Source organism: Danio aesculapii, chromosome 14 (genome assembly GCF_903798145.1).
Source record: "Danio aesculapii chromosome 14, fDanAes4.1, whole genome shotgun sequence".
In the NCBI taxonomy this organism is placed as follows: domain Eukaryota; kingdom Metazoa; phylum Chordata; class Actinopteri; order Cypriniformes; family Danionidae; genus Danio; species Danio aesculapii.
The window spans coordinates 9,333,152-9,355,449 of NC_079448.1; the positions used below are offsets into that span (position 1 = coordinate 9,333,152).

The 22,298-nt window shown below is 35.2% G+C and overlaps 1 protein-coding gene and 6 non-coding genes across 7 annotated transcripts in view; 1 reads left to right on the forward strand and 6 right to left on the reverse strand.

The window, feature by feature from the left end:
* Positions 1 to 216: 216 nt before the first annotated feature.
* Positions 217 to 289, reverse strand: trnaa-agc (transfer RNA alanine (anticodon AGC)). Its single transcript has one exon. It is a non-coding gene; the product is annotated as a tRNA-Ala (tRNA).
* Positions 290 to 1,229: 940 nt separating this feature from the next.
* trnaa-agc (transfer RNA alanine (anticodon AGC)) lies at positions 1,230 to 1,302 on the reverse strand. The gene has a single exon. It is a non-coding gene; the product is annotated as a tRNA-Ala (tRNA).
* A 1,071-nt stretch (positions 1,303 to 2,373) lies between these two features.
* Positions 2,374 to 2,446, reverse strand: trnaa-agc (transfer RNA alanine (anticodon AGC)). Its single transcript has one exon. It is a non-coding gene; the product is annotated as a tRNA-Ala (tRNA).
* An 11,163-nt stretch (positions 2,447 to 13,609) lies between these two features.
* trnaa-agc (transfer RNA alanine (anticodon AGC)) lies at positions 13,610 to 13,682 on the reverse strand. Its single transcript has one exon. It is a non-coding gene; the product is annotated as a tRNA-Ala (tRNA).
* Positions 13,683 to 13,746: 64 nt separating this feature from the next.
* The window catches only part of brd8b (bromodomain containing 8b), a 35,116-nt gene continuing 26,564 nt past the window's right edge, over positions 13,747 to 22,298 (forward strand). Inside the window, exons 1-9 of the mRNA XM_056471681.1 lie at positions 13,747 to 13,822; positions 14,249 to 14,345; positions 15,582 to 15,651; positions 16,057 to 16,106; positions 16,867 to 16,989; positions 17,073 to 17,153; positions 18,484 to 18,548; positions 18,796 to 18,938; positions 21,732 to 21,923. Coding sequence (XP_056327656.1) covers positions 13,804 to 13,822; positions 14,249 to 14,345; positions 15,582 to 15,651; positions 16,057 to 16,106; positions 16,867 to 16,989; positions 17,073 to 17,153; positions 18,484 to 18,548; positions 18,796 to 18,938; positions 21,732 to 21,923 — 840 coding nt within the window. The 5' untranslated portion in view covers positions 13,747 to 13,803. The remainder of the gene's footprint in view (positions 13,823 to 14,248; positions 14,346 to 15,581; positions 15,652 to 16,056; positions 16,107 to 16,866; positions 16,990 to 17,072; positions 17,154 to 18,483; positions 18,549 to 18,795; positions 18,939 to 21,731; positions 21,924 to 22,298) is intronic.
* Positions 14,643 to 14,715, reverse strand: trnaa-agc (transfer RNA alanine (anticodon AGC)). The gene has a single exon. It is a non-coding gene; the product is annotated as a tRNA-Ala (tRNA).
* trnaa-agc (transfer RNA alanine (anticodon AGC)) lies at positions 15,307 to 15,379 on the reverse strand. The gene has a single exon. It is a non-coding gene; the product is annotated as a tRNA-Ala (tRNA).

Sequence of the window (22,298 nt, forward strand, 5' to 3'; positions counted from 1 at the left end):
ATTTGAATTATCATAATATTTGTGAATCTTTTGTATCTTAAAAACTGAAAACTAGTACATTGTACTGTTCGGGTATTTAGAGGTACTGAGGTACGGGTAGACCCAGGCCGCTGCCGCGTTCCGCCCAAGGCGCGCTAAACCATTAACGTTAGTTGCATGGATGCTAAGAGGTTAGCGTTTTTGGTGTTTATTTTAAAGTTCTCTGAGTGAAAAGGTTGGAGGATGCGGGCATCGATCCCGCTACCTCTCGCATGCTAAGCGAGCGCTCTACCATTTGAGCTAATCCCCCTGTGCTGACCTTAGCGGCGGAAACTTATTTATGTGACACCCCCACACTCGGGTGTCACATCAGAATAGTACCGGCGGAAGTGAGTGGAACAAGCCTTGCGGCCTGTTTCAGAAAGGCGAAAATGTCGACTGGGATGGGAAGTAAGTGCTATTTTATTTAAAACGAATAAACGTTGCAATTTAATATCTAAGCACTTTGTACGGTGAATTCCGAAGTATTTCATCATCTATAAACGGAAGAGCTAAAGCTCTTAGTAAAGCCGCGGTGAGCAATTTCGTTGTTGCGCTAGCTGGGATCGGTATAACAAAGACGATCTCTGTTTACATTATTTCTTTATGTGTTTAAAACAGTATGTGCTGTTTTACATTATCCAAATGTAGCGCAAATTATTTTATGTGGATTAATTGTTTGTTTTTATTTTAAACAAGATAAGTCTCTGTGGTCATGCTACATTAGTGATTAGTCTCTTTATTTATACACTTTCCCCTCATATTTTTGTAATAACGTTTAATCGCATGCACTGCAGCTTTACATTAATGTTGTGAACGCCTCTTTGTCTTTGTAGAGCACAAAATGCTGTCTCTGGGTCCGACTGAGCCCTGGTCTATTCGGGAGAAACTGTGTCTCGCCTCCTCCGTGATGAGAAGCGGAGATCAGAACTGGTAAGAATAAATAATTAACACTGATGATCATAGAGCTGTAAGATTGCAGTGTGTTCAATGATTCAGAGCTTCACTTTGTAGAAGTGGCTTTTCTGCATGTATCAGTTATACGTGTTTACATATTATTATTATTATTATTATAGTAATATATAGTATTATAGGGCATTGTTAATCACACTCAATGATTACTTTTTTACATGAATCTGAAGTATGTTGACTTCTACAGTAATGCAATATGTCAAAATAATAATAGTAGATCTGTAAATAATAATAATAATTGGAGGATGCGGGCATCGATCCCGCTACCTCTCGCATGCTAAGCGAGCGCTCTACCATCTGAGCTAATCCCCCTCTGTGAAGCTGAGGCCCCTTGGACCCCTGTTGAACCTAAAGTAGTAGCTCAGGCAAATATATTTTGTAAAATTTTGAGACATGCTTTTGGAGAATCGGTTTCGGTCAGAGCAGCAGAAAGATGGAATAAAGTTCCACTGAATATCAGAGAGAGTACAACTTTTAATCATTTTAAAACTGTTCTTGAAATTTGGCTTAAACAAAATCAAATATGCCACCACTGATTTAGTTTCATTTTATTGATATTGATGAATTGTAAGTGTACAATTTATTATTTTTTACTGTCGAATTTGTTACAACTTCCTGCCCAGGGACTACAGATGTAAATTAGCTTTATAGCTAACTCTGGCACAACATGTCATGTTGTACATTGTCCCTGTATAAATTAATAAAATAAATGTATTATTTTTTTAATAAGAACTGATTAAAAAATTGCCACTGATCATCGGAATCTTATTCTATTGACCTTATACTGCAATGTGAAAATACGATTGTGTTGGAACTTCTGATTCAGTCACCTATGGGAGAAATGACTATGAAAAGTAAGCATGAGAAAAAGGTTTACAAACAAGTATGTTTATGAATATACAGAGAAAATGACATTTAGAATGACATGCAATATGCAACCAAAATACCACATTATGCACAGTCACAAAGCCGCGAACACTACTGCAAGCGAAATTTGTCGCATTTTTTCGTTTTTTGCAACTTGTTTGCTTGCGAATGAGCGAGAAGATTGGGCCCCTTCCTCTTCTCAGCGAGCGCTCTACCATCTGAGCTAATCCCCCTCTATAGAAGTTGGGGCCCCACAAGTATGTTTATGACTATACAGAGAAAGTAGAATAATATAGTAAGAAAATATCAGTTTGCATGATATTGTGAATCAGACTGAAAGTTTTGAGCTAGAAAAATTAAAATGGCTGGTTTTTTGTTTTATCCTTAGACAGAAGGGCATTGTTTCACTCTTTGAACAATGTTTTCTTGAGGATGTCTTTAAAAAAGTGTTTATATAATGCATGCAACAGTTACATGACAATATATCAAAGCAGTAATTATTGGAATAATAAAGATTGGAGGATGCGGGCATCGATCCCGCTACCTCTCGCATGCTAAGCGAGCGCTCTACCATCTGAGCTAATCCCCCTCTACAGAAACTGGGACCCCATGGGGTCCTTTTGTACCCAGAGTTGTATCCCAGGCATATAAGTATGTGCACCAAATTACCCAATTTAAAAGGCTTTTGCTGGCATGATTGTTAAGCAGTAGTAATTCCTGAAGTGCTTTAGAAAAATAAATAAGATGTTTTTATTGCAAACATTTTCTGTTCTAATTTGTGTTTTTTTTGTCGTAAATAATAGAAATTGAAATGCCTTTTTGTGTGTATCTTGTACATGATAACATTATCAATCACACTTTGAAAAATGTAATATTTTTTTCATTTAAAAATATTTATATAGCGCATTGTACAGTTAAAGATGAATATGTTAAAGTAGCAGTAATAATAATAATATTAATAATTGGAGGATGCGGGCATCGATCCCGCTACCTCTTGCATGCAGCATCCCGTCTACAGAGCCAAAGTAAGCCCACATGAGCCAATCACGTCTCACCTCGGTGGCTTACTTTTGACCAATAGAGTTTAACCCCTGTGGCTTACTTTTGACCAATCGCGTTTGTCTTTGTGCTGACGTCATTTCGACCAATCGCGTTTCACTTCAGTGGCTTACTTTTGACCAATCGCATTTCTTTTTGCTGTGACGTATTTTTGACCAATCGCGTTTCTCCTCGATGGCTTACTTTTGACCAATCACACGGCGCTTTTATTATAATCGTCATCTTTGAATCAGGTAAGCCAGATGTAACACTACTTTATTATTAGTTTATTATACTGTGTGTATTTCTGTTAAATAAGTTACAATCGACAGCAAGGTAACGTTATAGCAGATGTTTTCTACATAACTTGTAAAACGGTAATGTTTCCCATGATAAATACAGAGCAAAATGTCGCTAGTGATCAGAAAAGGTGGAATCATCGCCATTTGGTCAAATGATTAAACAAAATGTTCTGATATTTGTTTAGAATAATAATGCCCCCATTCGACCTAGCAATATTGGGCCCTATTATCGCGGTGTACACTCTAAAAAGTTAACGTTACTGTATTTAAATGTACAGTTACAGTTACTTATAATGTAATTGCATTAAATACAGAGTAAAAGTTTTTTCTTACATTTAATTTAGCAAATAATTCTATACTTTTAAAATAATTCTATTTTAAGTAAAACGACTGCACAAACTTTAAAAACATTTGAGTTTAACACTTGTTCATGACAATATATGATATGTATTTAGTAATTAGATTGTATTGTATTTCATAAATCTATTGTAAAAATATTATAAGCATATATTGTATTTTGTTTATTTTATTACTTGTGTTTTCAGATATATTACACAACAGAATAGTTATATTAAATAGCTGAAGTACAAACATTTTATTTATAAAATAGTCATAATGTAAAGACTCAAGAGTTTAATGTGTATTTTATAACTTAATGTTTTAATTTCTGTTGTTTCTCATTTATTTATATGAATTTTAAGTTGTACTACCATGCGTATATTAGGCATATCTATAGAAAATTCACCAGAAGTATATTTACTACTGCAATAATATGGATTATGTCTACATTGTTAAATTATTGTTTCACACTTAATGTAAATGTATCTTTCTAAATGCTCTAGGTAATGTTCTCTCTAATGTTTTTTATTTTTTTTTTTTCAACACCAGGTGTTGTGCAGCCCATTTCAGGACCTGGATCATTGTTTGGCACACTTGTTTTTAACCCAGACATGAGTGTGTCAATGGTGATTCCATCATTTGCTGCACCAACATCCAGTGCAGTCCCAGCTTCACCTGCACCTGCTGTTCCTCCACCTGCACCTGCTGTTCCTCCACCTGCACCTGCTCCACCTGCACCTGCTGTTCCTCCACCTGCACCTGCTCCAGGAGAAGGAGACGGGAACAGGAGAAGGAAAGTGGAGTCCACAAAAGGAAGTATGTGCGTGCGGTTACTTTTAATGTTTGCAGCAAATGTGGGCAACCCAAGACTAAGGAGTTTGGCCATAGCCGATTTGGTAATGCCACATTTTGCCTGCAAACTTCAAATGGCAAATCCTTAGAGGACTGGTTGGCAGAACAGCGCCAGCAAAATAAAGGACAAACTCCAGCTCCAGAATAAAGTACAAATTGCTGTATATATTTTTGTAAATGTTACATGGGTACTCTCTCTCTCATTTTATTTAATTTTTGTGTGTTAATATGTAGCATTTTAAAGTAGCACTTATATATTACATAGGCCCACTCTTATTTTGTCTTGTGTGTACTTATTTAATATTTGTGTGCATTTTATGTAAAAACATATTTATATTTCTTAAAAAAATAACATTTTATACATTGCTTAAATACTATATTTTATATATTACGTGCCCCCACTCTTGCATTTTATTATTTATTTATATTATTGTTTATTATATTGTGTGTATAAAAATAAATATATATATAGAGTATTGTTTTTATATAATGTGTATAATAAATAAATATATTTTATATATAGTATTATATATAGTAACAATATATAGTATTGTTTTAATATATATGTGCAAAATAAATAAATATATATTGTATTGTTTTTATTTATTGTATATTATATAGTTTATATATAAAGATATGTTTTTATTTTGTTTGTTTTTTACATTGTTTTGCGATTTTAATATTTATTCATTTTAATAAACCATTTTGCATATTACTTGTTTTTGTGTGCTTTCATTTAAAGTTATTATTACATAAAGAAATATAACATATATTAATATATATATAAATAGTATAGTATATATTTATTTATTAATACATAAATATATATATAATATACTTATATATACATAAGCATGCATACATATGTTTAATTGAAACATTTTCATTAATTTTTAATTAACGTAATATGCTTTTTAAGAACAATATCCACATAATAATAGTAATATCAATATAATTGCCAATATATATATATATAATTTCAATAAGAGCGCAGCTGATTGGCTCCGCTGAAACCGACACTGATTGGATATTGTGTTACACAGATCGTGTGTGCGAATCCAGCACGCAAAAAATGACATTTAGAATGACATGCAATATGCAACCAAAATACCACATTATGCACAGTCACAAAGCCGCGAACACTACTGCAAGGGAAATTTGTCGCATTTTTCCGTTTTTTGCGACTTGTTCGCTTGCGAATGAGCGAGAAGATTGGGCCCCTTCCTCCTCTCAGCGAGCGCTCTACCATCTGAGCTAATCCCCCTCTATAGAAGTTGGGGCCCCACGGGGTCCTTTTGTACCCAGAGTTGTATCTCAGGCATATAAGTATGTGCACCAAATTACCCAATTCAAAAGGCTTTTGTTGGCATGATTGTTAAGCAGTAGTAATTCCTGAAGTGCTTTAAAAAAATAAATAAGATGTTTGTATTGCAAACATTTTCTGTTCTAATTTGTGTTTTTTTTGTCGTAAATAATAGAAATTGAAATGCCTTTTTGTGTGTATCTTGTACATGATAACATTATCAATCACACTTTGAAAAATGTAACCTTTTTTCTCATTTAAAAATATTTATATAGTGCATTGTACAGTTAAAGATGAGTTTGATTAGATTTTATTATTACTATTTGAACCACATTACACAACTGAATGATGTTTATCATATTTATATGTTTACATATTGAACAGTTCATTTACAACATGGCATTGGTCTGTCTAGCAATAGAAACAACATCTAATTTAAGCAAAACTGTCACTAGTAATATTTTGGTCATGCTAGTAATATTTTGGTGGATAATAACTAGTTAAGGTAAAGATTATTACAATGAGATGCAGGAGTTGTACATTACACTAAAAAAATACTAATACTAATACTGCTTCTACTACTAATAATAATAACGGGGTCTCACGGTGGCACAGTGGATAGCACGATCGCCTCACAGCAAGAAGGTCACTGATTTGAGCCTCGGATTGGTCAGTTGCCATTTCTGTATGGAGTTTGCATGTTCTCCCCGTGTTCGCATGGGTTTCCTCAGGGTGCCCTGGTTTCCCCCACAGTCCAAAGACATGCGGTACAGGTGAATTGAGTAAGCTAAATAGTCCGTAGTGTATGTGTGTGAAAGAGTGTGTATGGGTGTTTCTCGTTGTTGGGTTGCGGCTGGAAGGGCATCCGCTGCGTAAGACATACGCTGGATAAGTTGGTGGTTCATTCCGCTGTGGCGACCCCTGATTAATAAAGGGACTAAACCGAAAAGAGAATGAATGAATAATAATAATGGGTGGCACGGTGGCTCAGTGGTTAGCAGTGTTGCCTCACAGTAAGAAGGTCTCTGGTTTGAGTCTGACTGGGTCCGTTGGCATTTCTGTGTGGAGTTTGCATGTTCTATTCATGTTTGCGTTGGTTTCCTCTGGGTGCGGTATGTGGTATAAGACATGCGGTATAGGTGAATAGAATAAACTAAATTGGCTGTAGTGTGTGCGTGTGTGAATGAGAGTGTATGGGTGTTACCCAGTACTGGTTTGCAGCTGGAAAGAGAGGGGTCTGGATGCAGACCTGGTGCAGTGCAATCTGAGTTGCATTCAATGCTTTTTAATGGGCTCACCTAACCGCACCCCTAACCCTCACAGTGACGTCACTCGCTTCATCTGAGTGCATTGTGTCTGACATTGCATCGCTGAGTGATGCAATCTCAGCTTATATGATAAAGGCTGCTTCCAGATACTATTGGCTGGAAGGGCATCCGCTTTGTAAAACATATGCCAAAATAGTGGGTGGTTCATTCCGCTGTGGCGATCTCTGATAAATAAGGGAATAAGCCAAAGGAAAATGAACGAATGAATGAATGATAATAAATTGTTGGATGAACTCAATTTATTTGAGGGAAGGTGTTTCATTAAATAAATTTGTTTAGCGCTAAATGCTAAAAAACGTGTTATGCAATGAAATACAGTTGAGGATTGAAAAAACTGTCCATAATTTATCCACTTTTTTGCTCCTCATCAAGCACCTAGGTCTTTAAAAGTCTAGTTCATCCAAAAATATCAAAATTCTGTCATCATTTACTAATGCTTCACTAGTTTTAAACCTTCTGAGTTTTTAAAAATGTTGAAAACCAGTAACTACTGATTACTACTGTATTTTTCCCCTGGATGTCAAGGGCTACCAGGTTCTGACATCCTTCAAAATATCTACTTTCTTGTTTAACAAAATAAAGAAACTCATAAAGATTTGGAACCACTTGTGGGTGAGTAAATGATGGGGGAATTTTCATTTCGGGTTGAAATACTCCACATGGAAAGAACCTATATGAGGATATATGCGCATATATGAAACCTATATGCAGTATATGCACATATATGATAACATATACGCTGTATATGCATATATTTGCCACATATAGGCAAAATTGAGGTGCATTTATGTGCATATGCAGGCTATATAGGTCTCTTGAATATTGCTTCTTTATATCCACATATAAGCCCTATATGTATATACAAGATATGTCTCCTATATAGCTCATATCTCACTTTGGTAACTGTCATACATGATGCCTAGCTCATATTTTCTATTATCAAGGCAATAACTAAGAACTAACTAAAAAAAAAGTATGTATGTGCGAACACTTGAAATTTGTATCACATGTAATTGGCATGTTATGGAGTTTAACTGACAAATAAGTGAGAGGAGATGGGAAGCTATGATGTCTACACGTTTTTCAAGGACAATTCTTTTTTGTATAAAAGATAGGGGAAAGAAGGAAATGTAGAACAAAATGGTTCGTAATTTTTTTTAATTTTGTTTCTGTTACAGTTATTTGTTTTATTTTTGTTCTTGTATATTTATTTCTTGTACTATTTGATTGTTGTTAAAAAAATGACATTTCTTTATGTTTTCTAGCAGCTATGGATTTTAATAATTTTACTAATATATAGGTAAACATATAGGTGAACATATATGTATATATAATATAGGAAATCAGACAATTTTATATGTCAAATATATCAAAACCTATATTAAAACATAGGTTTATATAGGTTCTTTCCGTGTGGGAAACCCGTTATTTGTTGTTGCTTGAATGCATTTATAGTGACCTGGCCTTTTCTCTTGTACTGTCGTTCTAAAGCTGTGAAATACTTTGACTTTAGAGAGATAACATCACTAAATGTATTTAAAACAAGTTCATTCATCATTCCTTCAGCTTACCCCCTTATTATCAGTGGTCGCCACAGTAGAATGAACCACCAACTATACGAGCATATGTTTAACATGGCGGACGCTCGTCCAGACTCATCCCAGTACTGGGAAACATCCATACACTCTCACATTCACACACACAATCATACACTACAGGTCAATTTAGTTCATTCAATTCACTTATAGCGCATGACTTTGGACTCTGGGGGAAACTGGAGCACCCTGAGGAAACCCACGAGAACATGAGGAGAACATGCAAACTCTTCACAGAAATGCCAACTCGCCCAGCCAGGACTCGAACTAGCAATCTTGCTGTGAGGCGACAGTGCTAACCACTGAGTCACCGTGCCGCCCTTTTAAACAAGTTTTTAAAAAAGTTGTTTCTTTTATGACTAGAGTTTTTGTGCTTCTACAGCGCTTTGGCCTGCATGTGTAATTTTAAAGTGCTTTTTAAATAAAATGTTTTATAGATCTTGATGTCTAGAAGTAATTTCTAATAGTACTTTTATTTAACAGAAACTCAAAGCACTACATTAAATAGTCAGAGTCAGTGGTGTAAAGTAACTAATTACAAATACTCAAATTACTGTAATTGAGTAGTTTTTCTCAGCAATTGTAATTTACTGGGTAGTTTTTTTTTAAAAAGTGTACTTTTACTTACCCTTGAGTCCATTTTTAGTGCTGTATCTGTACTTTTACTTTCCTTCAACCTGCAGTCACTACTTTATTTTTCTTGTCTATGGGGATTAGAAAAATCAGTCCTGCGAGTACAATCAAATCACACATAGAAGGTAAATCGCATCATAATGAACAACCTTAAGAAATGGGCAATTTAGATTTGCAGTGTTTGCCAGGTTAGACCTAATGTTAGAGTTGCTAGAGTTATTTATTTTGCCTGACAAAGGCACATTCACTACAGGTTTATCCTGATAAATATATTCTGCTGACAAAATGCTTATATTGTAATGTTAACAGTAGCACATCCTGACAAATAAGCACATTTCCTCTGACAAGTATGCCTGCTTAAACTATAGCTAGATCATCCCAGGTGGTTTGATCCTTTCAGAACTATTGCTTTTTATTAAGTACATTAGAATATTGCTGTCAAATCAATGCGGATATCGCCTCAGTACGAACTCATTAGCAATGATTTCAAAACTAATTACAGAATAGGTCCCCTAACAGGAGGAACCTTGGTGTGCTAAGGCCTATATTTCAGTAATCACAACAATGATGACTGTGAACATTTTTATAAGCGTTTAAGATTCCAATAAAACGAATAAAAAAGTATTGGTGTCTCATAATATGCTGATTTTGAGGTAAGCAATTTCAGGGCTCTCGATAAGAGTGAATTATGGTCAGCGTTCATCTTGTGGTGAGCTGCTGACACCTGGTGGCTGCAAAGGAAACTACCATTAGAGCTTCATGTAAAAACTTAAATTAAACTTAATAAAAAGTTTATCATCGTGAAGCAAATGTAAATCTCATCTGATTTGTAATCTCATCGTAATTTTAGAACGAACTCCAAGGGGGTCACCATCCCAGTTGCTCAAAGATTATTAACATAATAATAATAATAATAATAATAGTAATAATAATAAGATATTATTAATACATATATACATATATAAATAAAACTATAACATGTAGATTTAAATATTTAATTATAAAAAATGAATGCAGAGCAATGCAGAGCAGGCTAGCTCACGTGACGTGCCATTCCTACATCATCATCTGTACACGCGCCCGCGGCCTGGATCACCTCATGTTCACCACTTAATGATTTTGACGTTAAATGATGACAATTGATGTACCTCTAAACCTGGAAAGAGGCATCGACTGCCCGGGCGCCGAGGAGCTTAGAAGAAAGAAACCCAAAGAAGCCTTTGCTTCACTTTCAGGTAAGTTCATAATCTTGTAAAAGTTTTTGTTGTTGCATATTGATGTTTTGATTGGTGTTAATGTCGGTAATTTAACGTTAACCGCGTCAATGTTATCCGCCGTTCTGCCTTAAATTCAATCTTAGATTCCATGTTCCCTTATAAAATGTATTTATATATCATACAAAATACTAATAAAATAGACATTTTGCAAATAATAAATTACAAAGATTTTTTTTGTTGTTGTCGTCGGAGTGAGTAAACGATTGAGGTAAAGTTGGCTTTATATTCACACATTCGGACATTTTCCTTAATAATATGATTTCAGAAAAGTATTATTTGCTAATTCTAATCACGGAAATCATATTATGAGCCAATGACTATCGAAGTAAAACATTGTTCCCAGTCAATTAAATTGTGCTAATAAAGTCATACTTGCATGCGATGTCAATCCGAGTATTTAAGTTAGTGTACGTACGGCCTGTAAAATGGACGAGTGTGTGAATATAAAACCCAACTTTACTTCAATTCTCACTACTCGCTGAGGGAAAGTTGGGTTTATATTCACCCTTTCGTTCATTTTTTAACAAAGTAACAACTGTATCGTTTGTCGTCACCACGCTTCGTCGAATGGTTGTTTGAAATAGCATGCACAACTGATTTTTAAACAACATTAGCACTGTTTCATTGACTGTTAACAATGTTGTACTTTGATATGTCTGCTAATATGATTTCCCTGTTTAGAATTTGCAAATAATATTTTGCTGAAGTTATATTATTAAAGGAGAAAGTGTTAATGTGCAACGCCGACTATAAAACCAACTTTACCTCAGTAATCACTGCATCCGTTGCACAAAGGGGAAATGTCGATTAATAAAGGGACTAAACCGAAAAGAGAATGAATGAATAATAATAATTAGCAATGATTTCAAAACTAATTACAGAATAGGTCCCCTAACAGGAGGAACCTTGGTGTGCTAAAGCCTATATTTCAGTAATCACAACAATGATGACTGTGAACATTTTTATAAGCGTTTAAGATTCCAATAAAACGAATAAAAAAGTATTGGTGTCTCATAATATGCTGATTTTGAGGTAAGCAATTTCAGGGCTCTCGATAAGAGTGAATTATCGTCAGCGTTCATCTTGTGGTGAGCTGCTGACACCTAATGGCTGCAAAGGAAACTACCATTAGAGCTTCATGTAAAAACTTAAATTAAACTTAATAAAAAGTTTATCATCGTGAAGCAAATGTAAATCTCATCTGATTTGTAATCTTATCGTAATTTTAGAACGAACTCCAAGGGGGTCACCATCCCAGTTGCTCAAAGATTATTAACATAATAATAATAATAATAATAATAGTAATAATAATATATTATTAATACATATATAAATAAAACTATAACATGTAGATTTAAATATTTAATTATAAAAAATGAATGCAGAGCAATGCAGAGCAGGCTAGCTCACGTGACGTGCCATTCCTACATCATCATCTGTACACGCGCCCGCGGCCTGGATCACCTCATGTTCACCACTTAATGATTTTGACGTTAAATGATGACAATTGATGTACCTCTAAACCTGGAAAGAGGCATCGACTGCCCGGGCGCCGAGGAGCTTAAAAGAAAGAAACCCAAAGAAGCCTTTGCTTCACTTTCAGGTAAGTTCATAATCTTGTGAAAGTTTTTGTTGTTGCATATTGATGTTTTGATTGGTGTTAATGTCGGTAAATTAACGTTAACCGCGTCAATGTTATCCGCCGTTCTGCCTTAAATTCAATCTTAGATTCCATGTTCCCTTGTAAAATGTATTTATATATCATATAAAATACTAATAAAATTGACATTTTGCAAATAATAAATTACAAAGATTGTTTTGTTGTTGTCGTCGGAGTGAGTAAACGATTGAGGTAAAGTTGGCTTTATATTCACACATTCGGACATTTTCCTTCATAATATAATTTCAGAAAAGTATTATTTGCTAATTCTAATCACGGAAATCATAATATGAGCCAATGACTTCCGAAGTACAACATTGTTCCCAGTCAATTAAATTGTGCTAATAAAGTCATACTTGCATGCGATGTCAATCCGAGTATTTAAGTTAGTGTACGTACGGCCTGTAAAATGGACGAGTGTGTGAATATAAAACCCAACTTTACCTCAATTCTCACTACTCGCTGAGGGAAAGTTGGGTTTATATTCACCCTTTCGTTCATTTTTGAACAAAGTACAACTGTATCGTTTGTCGTCACCACGCTACGTCGAATGTTTGTTTGAAATAGCATGCACAACTGATTTTTAAACAACATTAGCACTGTTTCATTGACTGTTAACAATGTTGTACTTTGATATGTCTGCTAATATGATTTCCCTGTTTAGAATTTGCAAATAATATTTTGCTGAAGTTATATTATTAAAGGAGAAAGTGCTAATGTGCGAGGCCGACTATAAAACCAACTTTACCTCAGTAATCACTGCATCCGTTGCACAAAGGGGAAACGTCGAAGTAACGTTAAAGTGTTATTTTATAATTTAAAATGTTTTTGCTTTCTAACATCTCCAGCAAATTTTAGTTATTTCAAATAATAATTTACAAAGATGTTTTGTGCGTCTTTAAAACGGATTAAAAACTCTACATTAAAATAGGAAAATGATGATTGGCTGGTTAATAATTATAGTACAGTTTCATTGAACGGATATAAGATTTACTACAAAATAACAAGTTTAAACAACAGTTTTATTAGAAGAAAAAATTTGTTACAGGTAACAGTTCGAGTTAGAGGACCTTTAAATCCCTGGATTAAAGTAATTGAACGTGTTACAAAAGCATAAACTATCTTTTAACTAATATAAATAATTTTAAATTAATAATTATATATTTGTAAATTATAACTTACATTCTACAGACTTAAATTATTTAAGTTTAATCATTTGAATTATGATAATATTTGTGAATCTTTTGTATCTTAAAAACCGAAAACTAGTACATTGTACTGTTCGGGTATTTAGAGGTAGCGAGGTACGGGTAGACCCAGGCCGCGTTCCGCCTAAGGCGCGCTAAACCATTAACGTTAGTTGCATGAATGCTAAGAGGTTAGCGTTTTTTGGTGTTTATTTTAAAGTTGTCTGAGTGAAAAGGTTGGAGGATGCGGGCATCGATCCCGCTACCTCTCGCATGCTAAGCGAGCGCTCTACCATTTGAGCTAATCCCCCTGTACTGACCTCAGCGGCGGAAACTTACTTATGTGACACCCCCATACTCGGGTGTAACATCGGAATAGTACCGGCGGAAGTGAGTGGAACAAGCCTTGCGGCCTGTTTCAGAAAGGCGAAAATGTCGACTGGGATGGGAAGTAAGTGCTATTTTATTTAAAACAAATGAACGTTGCAATTTAATATCTAAGCACTTTTTACGGTGAATTCCAAAGTATTTCATCATCTATAAACGGAAGAGCTAAAGCTCTTAGTAAAGCCGCGGTGAGCAATTTCGTTGTTGCGCTAGCTGGGATCGGTATAACAAAGACGATCTCTGTTTACATTATTTCTTTATGTGTTTAAAACAGTATGTGCTGTTTTACATTATCCAAATGTAGCGCAAATTATTTTATGTGGACTGAATTGTTTGTTTTTATTTTAAACAAGATAAGTCTCTGTGGTCATGCTACATTAGTGATTAGTCTCTTTATTTATACACTTTCCCCTCACATTTTTGTAACAACGTTTAATCGCATGCACTGCAGCTTTACATTAATGTTGTGAACGCCTCTTTGTCTTTGTAGAGCACAAAATGCTGTCTCTGGGTCCGACTGAGCCCTGGTCTATTCGGGAGAAACTGTGTCTCGCCTCCTCCGTGATGAGAAGTGGAGATCAGAACTGGTAAGAGTAAATAATTAACACTGATGATCATAGAACTGTAAGATTGCAATGTGTTCAATGATTCAGAGCTTCACTTTGTAGAAGTGGCTTTTCTGCATATATAAATTGTACGTGTTTACATATTATTATTATTATAGTAATATATAGTATTATAGGGCTTTGTTAATCACACTCAATGAATATTGATTTAATGTTTCATGTTTTGTTTTTACTTTTCACATGAATCTGAAGTATGTTGACTTCTACAGTAATGCAATATGTCAAAATAATAATAGTAGGTCTGTAAATAATAAGAATTGGAGGATGCGGGCATCGATCCCGCTACCTCTCGCATGCTAAGCGAGCGCTCTACCATCTGAGCTAATCCCCCTCTGTGAAGCTGAGGCCCCTTGGACCCCTTTTGAACCTAAAGTAGTAGCTTAGGCAAATATATATTTTTTAAAATTTAAGACATGCATTTGGACAATCAGTTTGTTCAGTCAGAGCAGCAGAAAGATGGAATAAAGTACCACTGAATATCAGAGAGAGTACCACTTTTAGTTGATTTAAAACTGTTCTTAAATTTGGCTTAAACAAAATCAAATATGCCACCACTGATTTAGTTTCATTTTATTGATAAGGATGTATTGTATTGTATCTCAGGCATATAAGTATGTGCACCAAATTACCCAATTCAAAAGACTTTTGCTGGCATGATTGTTAAGCAGTAGTAATTCCTGAAGTGCTTTAGAAAAATAAATAAGATGTTTGTATTGCAAACATTTTCTGTTCTAATTTGTGTTTTTTTTTGGTCGTAAATAATAGAAATTGAAATGCCTTTTTGTGTGTATCTTGTACATGATAACATTATCAATCACACTTTGAAAAATGTAACCTTTTTTTAATGTAAAAATATTTATATAGTGCATTGTACAGTTAAAGATGAATATGTTAAAGTAGCAGTAATAATAATAATAGTAATTGGAGGATGCGGGCATCGATCCCGCTACCTCTCGCATGCTAAGCGAGCGCTCTACCATTTGAGCTAATCCCCCTCTGCTGAAGCATCACAGCCAGGTCTATCTGTCCGCAGACTACAAGACGGGCGTAACTCGTACCCTGCATTTTGGAACGAGACCTATTAAATGAAAGAGTTAGTTTTCAATTATTGTCATCCTTAAGTTATTGTTTTATAAGCTGTGATGTGTTTCCACTGAATAATATGTATTAATAATTGTTGCTGGTAATTTTTGTTAGGGTGTCTGTAAGCAGAGCCATCAAGCCTTTCTCCGAGTCTGGACGACCCCCAGACTGGTTCTCCCAGAAGGTAATTAAATTAACTTATTAATTATAAAATCAATTAAAGAAATACTTCACCCAAAAATTCAGTCGTAATTTACTCACACTCTGGTAATTCTAAGCACATTATACATTTCGTTTTTCTGTTGAACAGTAAGGAAGATATTTGGATAAATGTCAATAACCAAACAGATCTCGCTACTCATTTAGATGGGAAAAAATAAATATGGAAGTAATTAGGTGGCAAGATCAGTTTGGTGACTTCCAAATACCTTCCTTTGTGTGTTGAGTAGAACAAAGTAATGTATGTAGGACAGGAACAACCTGAGAGTGAGTAAATGATAGCAGTATTTCAGTTTTTCGGTGAACTTTGCAGAATGTAATGCATATTAGGGATTTGCTTAGTGATTTGTTTTCAACATGTCCTCTACAGCACTGTGCCTCCCAGTATTCTCAACTACTGGAAACCACAGAGGCTCCAAAGTAAGTGATGATCACTATCTCACTATCTTTCTTAAAACATCTGCGCTGAGCTAGGGCTGGGCAATATGATAAAAATCTCATATCATAATGTAAGTCTCATATATATGGTCAAGACGATCCGCTGCAGTTTACAAGCATCAGAATGGGGAAGAAAGGTCATTTAAGTGACTTTGAACGTGGCATGGTTGTTGGTGCCAGACGGGCTGGTATGAGTATTTCAGAAACTGCTGATCTATTGGGATTATCACGCACAACCATCTCTAGGGTTTACAGAGAATGGTCCAAAAAAGAGAGAATGTCCACTGTACTCAAATGGGCTCCACAGTCACCAGACCCTAATCCAATAGAGCACATTTGGGATGTGGTGTAACGGGAGATTCGCAACATGAATGTACAGCCGACAAGTATGCAGCAACTGCGTGATGCTATCATGTCAATATGGACCAAAATCTTTGAGGAATATTTCCAGTACCTTGTTGAATCTATACCACAAAGGATTAAGGCAGTTCTGAAGACAAAAGGGGCTCCAGCCTGGTACTAGTAAGGTGTACCTAATAAAGTGACCGATGAGTGTATATTGTCATATTGCACAGCCCTACGCTGATCATCTTTACTGAATCTCATAATTGTTCAAACAAAACATTGAAGACTGGAAAATTGAACTCCTCTAAGATAAAAAAGCGAAAAAGTATATAAATATGAACGTGCTATGTGTAATTAAACTTTATTACATTATTTAAACTACTTAAATTACTTGCAGACGTAAGCGGGGTGAGAAAGGGGAGGTGGTGGAGACCATCGAGGATGTGATCGTCCGCAGATTGACGGCAGAGAGAATCGAGGAGCTCAAGAGGCTGATCAAAGACACACAGGAGAAGTACAGGTAAATCTACACCTCCAAGTTCCTTTCCCCCTTACTGTGTATTTCTGTGACACACACCTGATAAATTTGCTCTGTTCATTCAGGAAACTGAAGAAAGAGGTGGATTTGATCCAGGCAGGTCATGTGGACCCTAAACTGGAGGAGCTGTGGGCAGAAATGGAGCTGTAAGACCATAATGGACAGTTTTTAATACTTTAACAAAAAAAGCATATAATTGCAAACATGTTTAAGGGGTTGTGCAATGAAAATTGCCATCATTTGCTTACCATCCACTTGCTCCAGACTTGTTTGAGTTTCTTTGTTCAAGATAAGATATCTGAAAGAATGTTGATAACCAGTAGCCATTAGCTTCTGTAGTTTAAATTGTTTTCTATAATGTCTCTCAAATTCAATGTAAAAAAAAACCCTGAAAAAAGTGGAGTGAGTGAATAAATAGTGAGCGAATTTAGATTTAAAAAAAAAAAAAATATTGTTATTTTTTTAAAGAACTAGCCTTTGTCACAATATTTTATCCCTCATAGATATTTAAATATGACTGGGGGCACTTAATTGAATAAAGTGTTTTTTTTTTTTTGTTTTTTTTGTTTTTTTTTTTTTGCAAATAAATCATGAAAACTGTTTCATGGTAAATGTTGTAACATGTCAAATTTGTATGAAAATTGACAAATTTTGCATATTAATTTATATTTAACTCTTATCAGTGACTGATTTTCAGTTTAGTTTTTTGTTTTTAAAATATAAGGTGCGTCCCAAATCGCATACTTGTGCACTTTTCTACATCTAGTTGGGTCATTTATTTAAGTGATTTAGTAATCGTCAAACATCATCTGCGAAATGGTTTGAATTTTCAGCTAGTAAAAAGCGATAGTCTCCCAATTGGGATGATATTAAATTATAGGGTTAGGCGGTAAATTGATTTTATTATTTAACTCAAGAGTGAAGTTTACATCAGTTTGTTTGAATGAAAATCGATTTTTCACCCTAATACCTAAGGCAAATAAAAACAATAAAATGCTTTTAAAAAACCCACTAGCCTGTGAGTAAACTAATATATCTTAATAAATTTGATCTTTAAATGACAGCTTTTTGTTTTTAGTATTTTTATATCCTATAATTATTTGATAATTATGATCATTATGATAAGTTTATATAGGTTAATAACCTTCAACTCAAAGGATTTTTTTTTTTTTGTGGTGAAGAAAATCGATTTAAATCGTAAATTTTTTTTTTAAAACATGTTTTATTTATTTATTTTTTTTTTTTTAAACGTCATATCGCCTGGCTCTATTTCATTTACTATGCCGTCGAGTGTGTAAGTGCATAGTGTGCCATTTGGGACGCAGTGATTGATTTGAAGTGTCAGTTTTTGCATTATGATTACAGTCAAAGCTGAATACAGAGAATTAATTTTGTCACCAATTCAAACATCAAAATCCAGTTCAAATCTACCATGTGTGTGCACGCATCATGATGGGATTGTTTGTCTTTTAACAGAAAGAAGAAGCAGGAAGAAGAGGAGGCAGAGCAGAAAAAAAGGGCAACTGAGGCAGCCTATCAGAGTGAGGCTTTCATTCATTCCGCACTTTTATAAGTCAACGGCATCACAAAAGTTTCAATTATATTAGTTCAATGGTGCAACATATTGCAAATGTGTTTTCTAATAATCTTTCTTGCTGCATGCTGCTTATTTCACACACATTAGATTTTCAGCACTAGGAAATTAGTTTTTATTGCTTTGAGCTTCAGCAGTGAAACATTGTTTTATTTTGCATAATTATTAACGTAGAACATTTTGCTTCTCTCCAGTTCGTCAGGCAGCTAAGAACACACCAAAGAGAGTTCCCAGTGTGACTGTACGCTCTCCGCCCGGCGCTAGCTCTCCAAGCATGGACATTTTACAGCCAGATGCATCGCAGCCAATGACGGATGAATCCTGTGCCAGTCCCATGGTGAGTTTCCTGCACAGCTTCATGACTTGAAGCTGACTTTAAAGTTGTTTTCACACCTAGACATTTGTTTTGGAACCTAGCACTTTTGCCCCCTTAGCTCAGTTCATTTGGGTATATGTGAAACCCACAATCTGCTAGTTAAGTCATGACGTATGGAGTACTGTTTCCGGGTCCAACAGCTACTCGATTAAATTGAGAAAATATTTGGTTACGACCATTTTTAGTCCCATCACACATAGTAATACGATTTACTATAATTTTATAAAAGAGCTGCAGGTTTGATGTGGTGGTTTTAACAGCACCAAAGACCAAGCATAATCACAAAGTAAGGGGAGGGGAACTTTAATGCTATGTGGAAACTTCCACTATGGGATTAGGCACGGTTTTACATATATTGCGATCGTGATTTTCGAAAGTATTACATTGCTTTGTAAACTTTTATTACTCCCATTTGTTTAGTCTCCCGATACAGTTTGATAGAGCACTTCGTGCGACGTCACACTTAACAAGCGGATTGCGCTCTGATCCAAAACAATCAGTCTGAGACTCGGTTGAAACAAACTCTGGAGCGGTTGGGTTGTAGTGACAAAGCAATACGATCTAACCAATAACAAACCAGGCTGTATCACAGTGTATTATGAATATGTAATATGCATATAGAGGCTATAAGAAGAGAGAATGATGAGTTGAGATATCATTCCTACTGGTAAAGTGTGTTTTATGATGAATACGAAAGTGAAAGTTAACTAAACTATTAAAAAAGTATAATGTCATTTAACTTTTTGGTTAACTCGACTTTTGTTATAGAATCGATATACAGGTGAAGCAAAATTATTCGCCCTTCTGTGAATTATTTTATTTTTATTTTTCAAATATTTACCAAATAATGTGTAACAGAGCAGGGAGTTTTTCCACAGCGTTTCCTATAATATATTTTCTTATTTGTTTTAGTTTGGCTAGAATAAAAGCAGTTAAATTTTTTTAAAACCATTTTGAGGTCAATATTATTAGCCCCCTTTCAGCAATATTTTTTTCTATTGTGGACAGAGTTTTACAATGTCTTGCCTAATTACCCTAACTTGCCTAATTAACCTAGTTAAGTCTTTAAATTGCACTTTAGCTGAATACAAGTATCTTGAAATGTCTTACTATCATCATGGCAAAGATAAAAGAAATCAGTTATTAGAAACGAGTTAATAAAACTATTTGGTTTAGAAATGTGTTGAGAATCTTCTTTCCGTTAAACAGAAATTGGGGAAAATATACACAGGGGGGCTAATAATTCAGGAGGGCTAATAATTCTGACTTCAATTGTGTGTACAGGGTGGGCCATTGGTATACATTGGTATACATATGGATACACCTTAATAAAATGTGAATGGTTGGTAATATTAACGTCCTGTTTGTGGCACATTAGTATATGTGAGGAGGCAAACTTTTTAAGATGGGTGGTGACAATGAGGGCCATTTTGAAGTCAGCCATCTTGGATCCAACTTTTGTTTTTTCAATAGGAAGAGGATTATGTGACACATCAGACTTATTGGGAATTTCACAAGAAAAACAATGGTTTGCTTGGTTTTAACGTAACTTTATTCTTTCATGAGCCCCCTCACATATACTAATGTGCCACAAACAGGACGTTAATATCACCAACCATTCCCATTTTATTCAGGTGTATCCATATAACTGGCCCACCCTGTATCTTACAACCCTTGGGCTATGTAGTAGAAATTCTTATCTCTGATTTCTATTTGGTGATGACTATGTCTGTGGGTGTCACCACTCAAAATGAAAGTGCACCTTTTCGCTTGCTAATTTCTCAGCATCATAAATTAGGATAACAAAGTATGACAGCCGAGCAGGATCCTGGAAAATAAATGAGACTTTGACCAACATGAGGAGAGTTTACTCGCACGTGAATAAGCAACAGTGACTGTTTACATGGACATCAGCAATCTAATTATTTGCCTTAATCTGAATAAGACAATAATAGGATTAAAGTGTTTACATGAGCTGCTTTTTCAATGTTCCTTTCATGTTCCTGTTTTACATGTTGTAGCACATTGTTCAATTAACGTCATGTCAGCATTCAATGCTAGTTTCCTTCAGCGTTTCACGCCAAGACTGTTCACGTTTGTCACAGGAATATATGTGATTTTGGGCTTTCGTTTAATTTTCATGTTCATCTGCAGTTAATTTCTCACACTATGCATGCAAACAGACAACAGTGGATAAAATTCTCAAGCAACAGACCACCTCTGCCATTACATTCAACTTTTTTTTCATGTGCCCGTGACAAACTTGAGGTACTGGATGATAGTACACAGTAAGGACTGGTGGGAGAATTCTCAGCATCGTCATAGTTTACTACTCGCACCAAAAATGTGCTATCTTTCTTTCATTTGATTGTCTGACAATTGCCATGTGTGCATCCTATCGCGAAAAATGTGGCAGAAAGTACTACAAAACTTTAATAGTTTTGATAGTCTGCACTGTACTTCAATAATGTCACTCAAATAGAATTACTCCACATGTCTTAACCCTATTTCGCTTTAGTTCGATTATGACTTTAGTATTATTAATGTCATCAAAAATCAATGATTACAAGGTGGTAGACTCTTAATCAGTTTCTTAATCTTCTTCCAAACTTCTTAATCATGTTAAATTCAGAGTATTGGTGTCCATGTAAACAGATTATTTGTAACATTTTGAATCCCTGTTTCTGAACAAAACAATCGATCTATAGGTGTGAAAGCACCCTGAGATCTCAAACTCATGATTTGTCCATCTAGGCTCAAGGAGTGACCGTCTTCATGCCTGTGTCAGATGTCATGGGTCCAGGACCTAAAGAGTCAGGACTGAGCGCTCTAGTGGACGACTCTCCACAGAAGAAACACCTCGCTCCGAAAGCCACACCTCCTCCCTCACCGCTGCTGTCTGAACTGCTGAAGAAGGGCAGTCTCATTGCTGCCAGCTCCAGACTGGTGAGTTAGTGAGGGACACTGTAAAGCTCTTAACATTTAAGCCTTTGGATTTTAGGCGCATGTCACAGCAAACAGGATTTGGGCTGTGTCATGTCCCAGGCCCATGTCTCAACCCCACTTTCTTGTTTACTTCATATTGTTCTATAAATAGTCAAAAAAGCCTCCATAGAAAGATTTTGTGGTTCTCAACATTAGGGCTGCACGATATTGGAAAAAATATTATTGCAATATTTAATTTCTCTGCAATATATTAAGCAATAAATGCAATTTCACCAGAGGACTTGAATAACTTTTTAAAAAAATTGTTAAAGAATTGATTATTTTATGTCGCAATGACAATATATGGAAAACAATGTAAAGATGTGGTGCACCAAA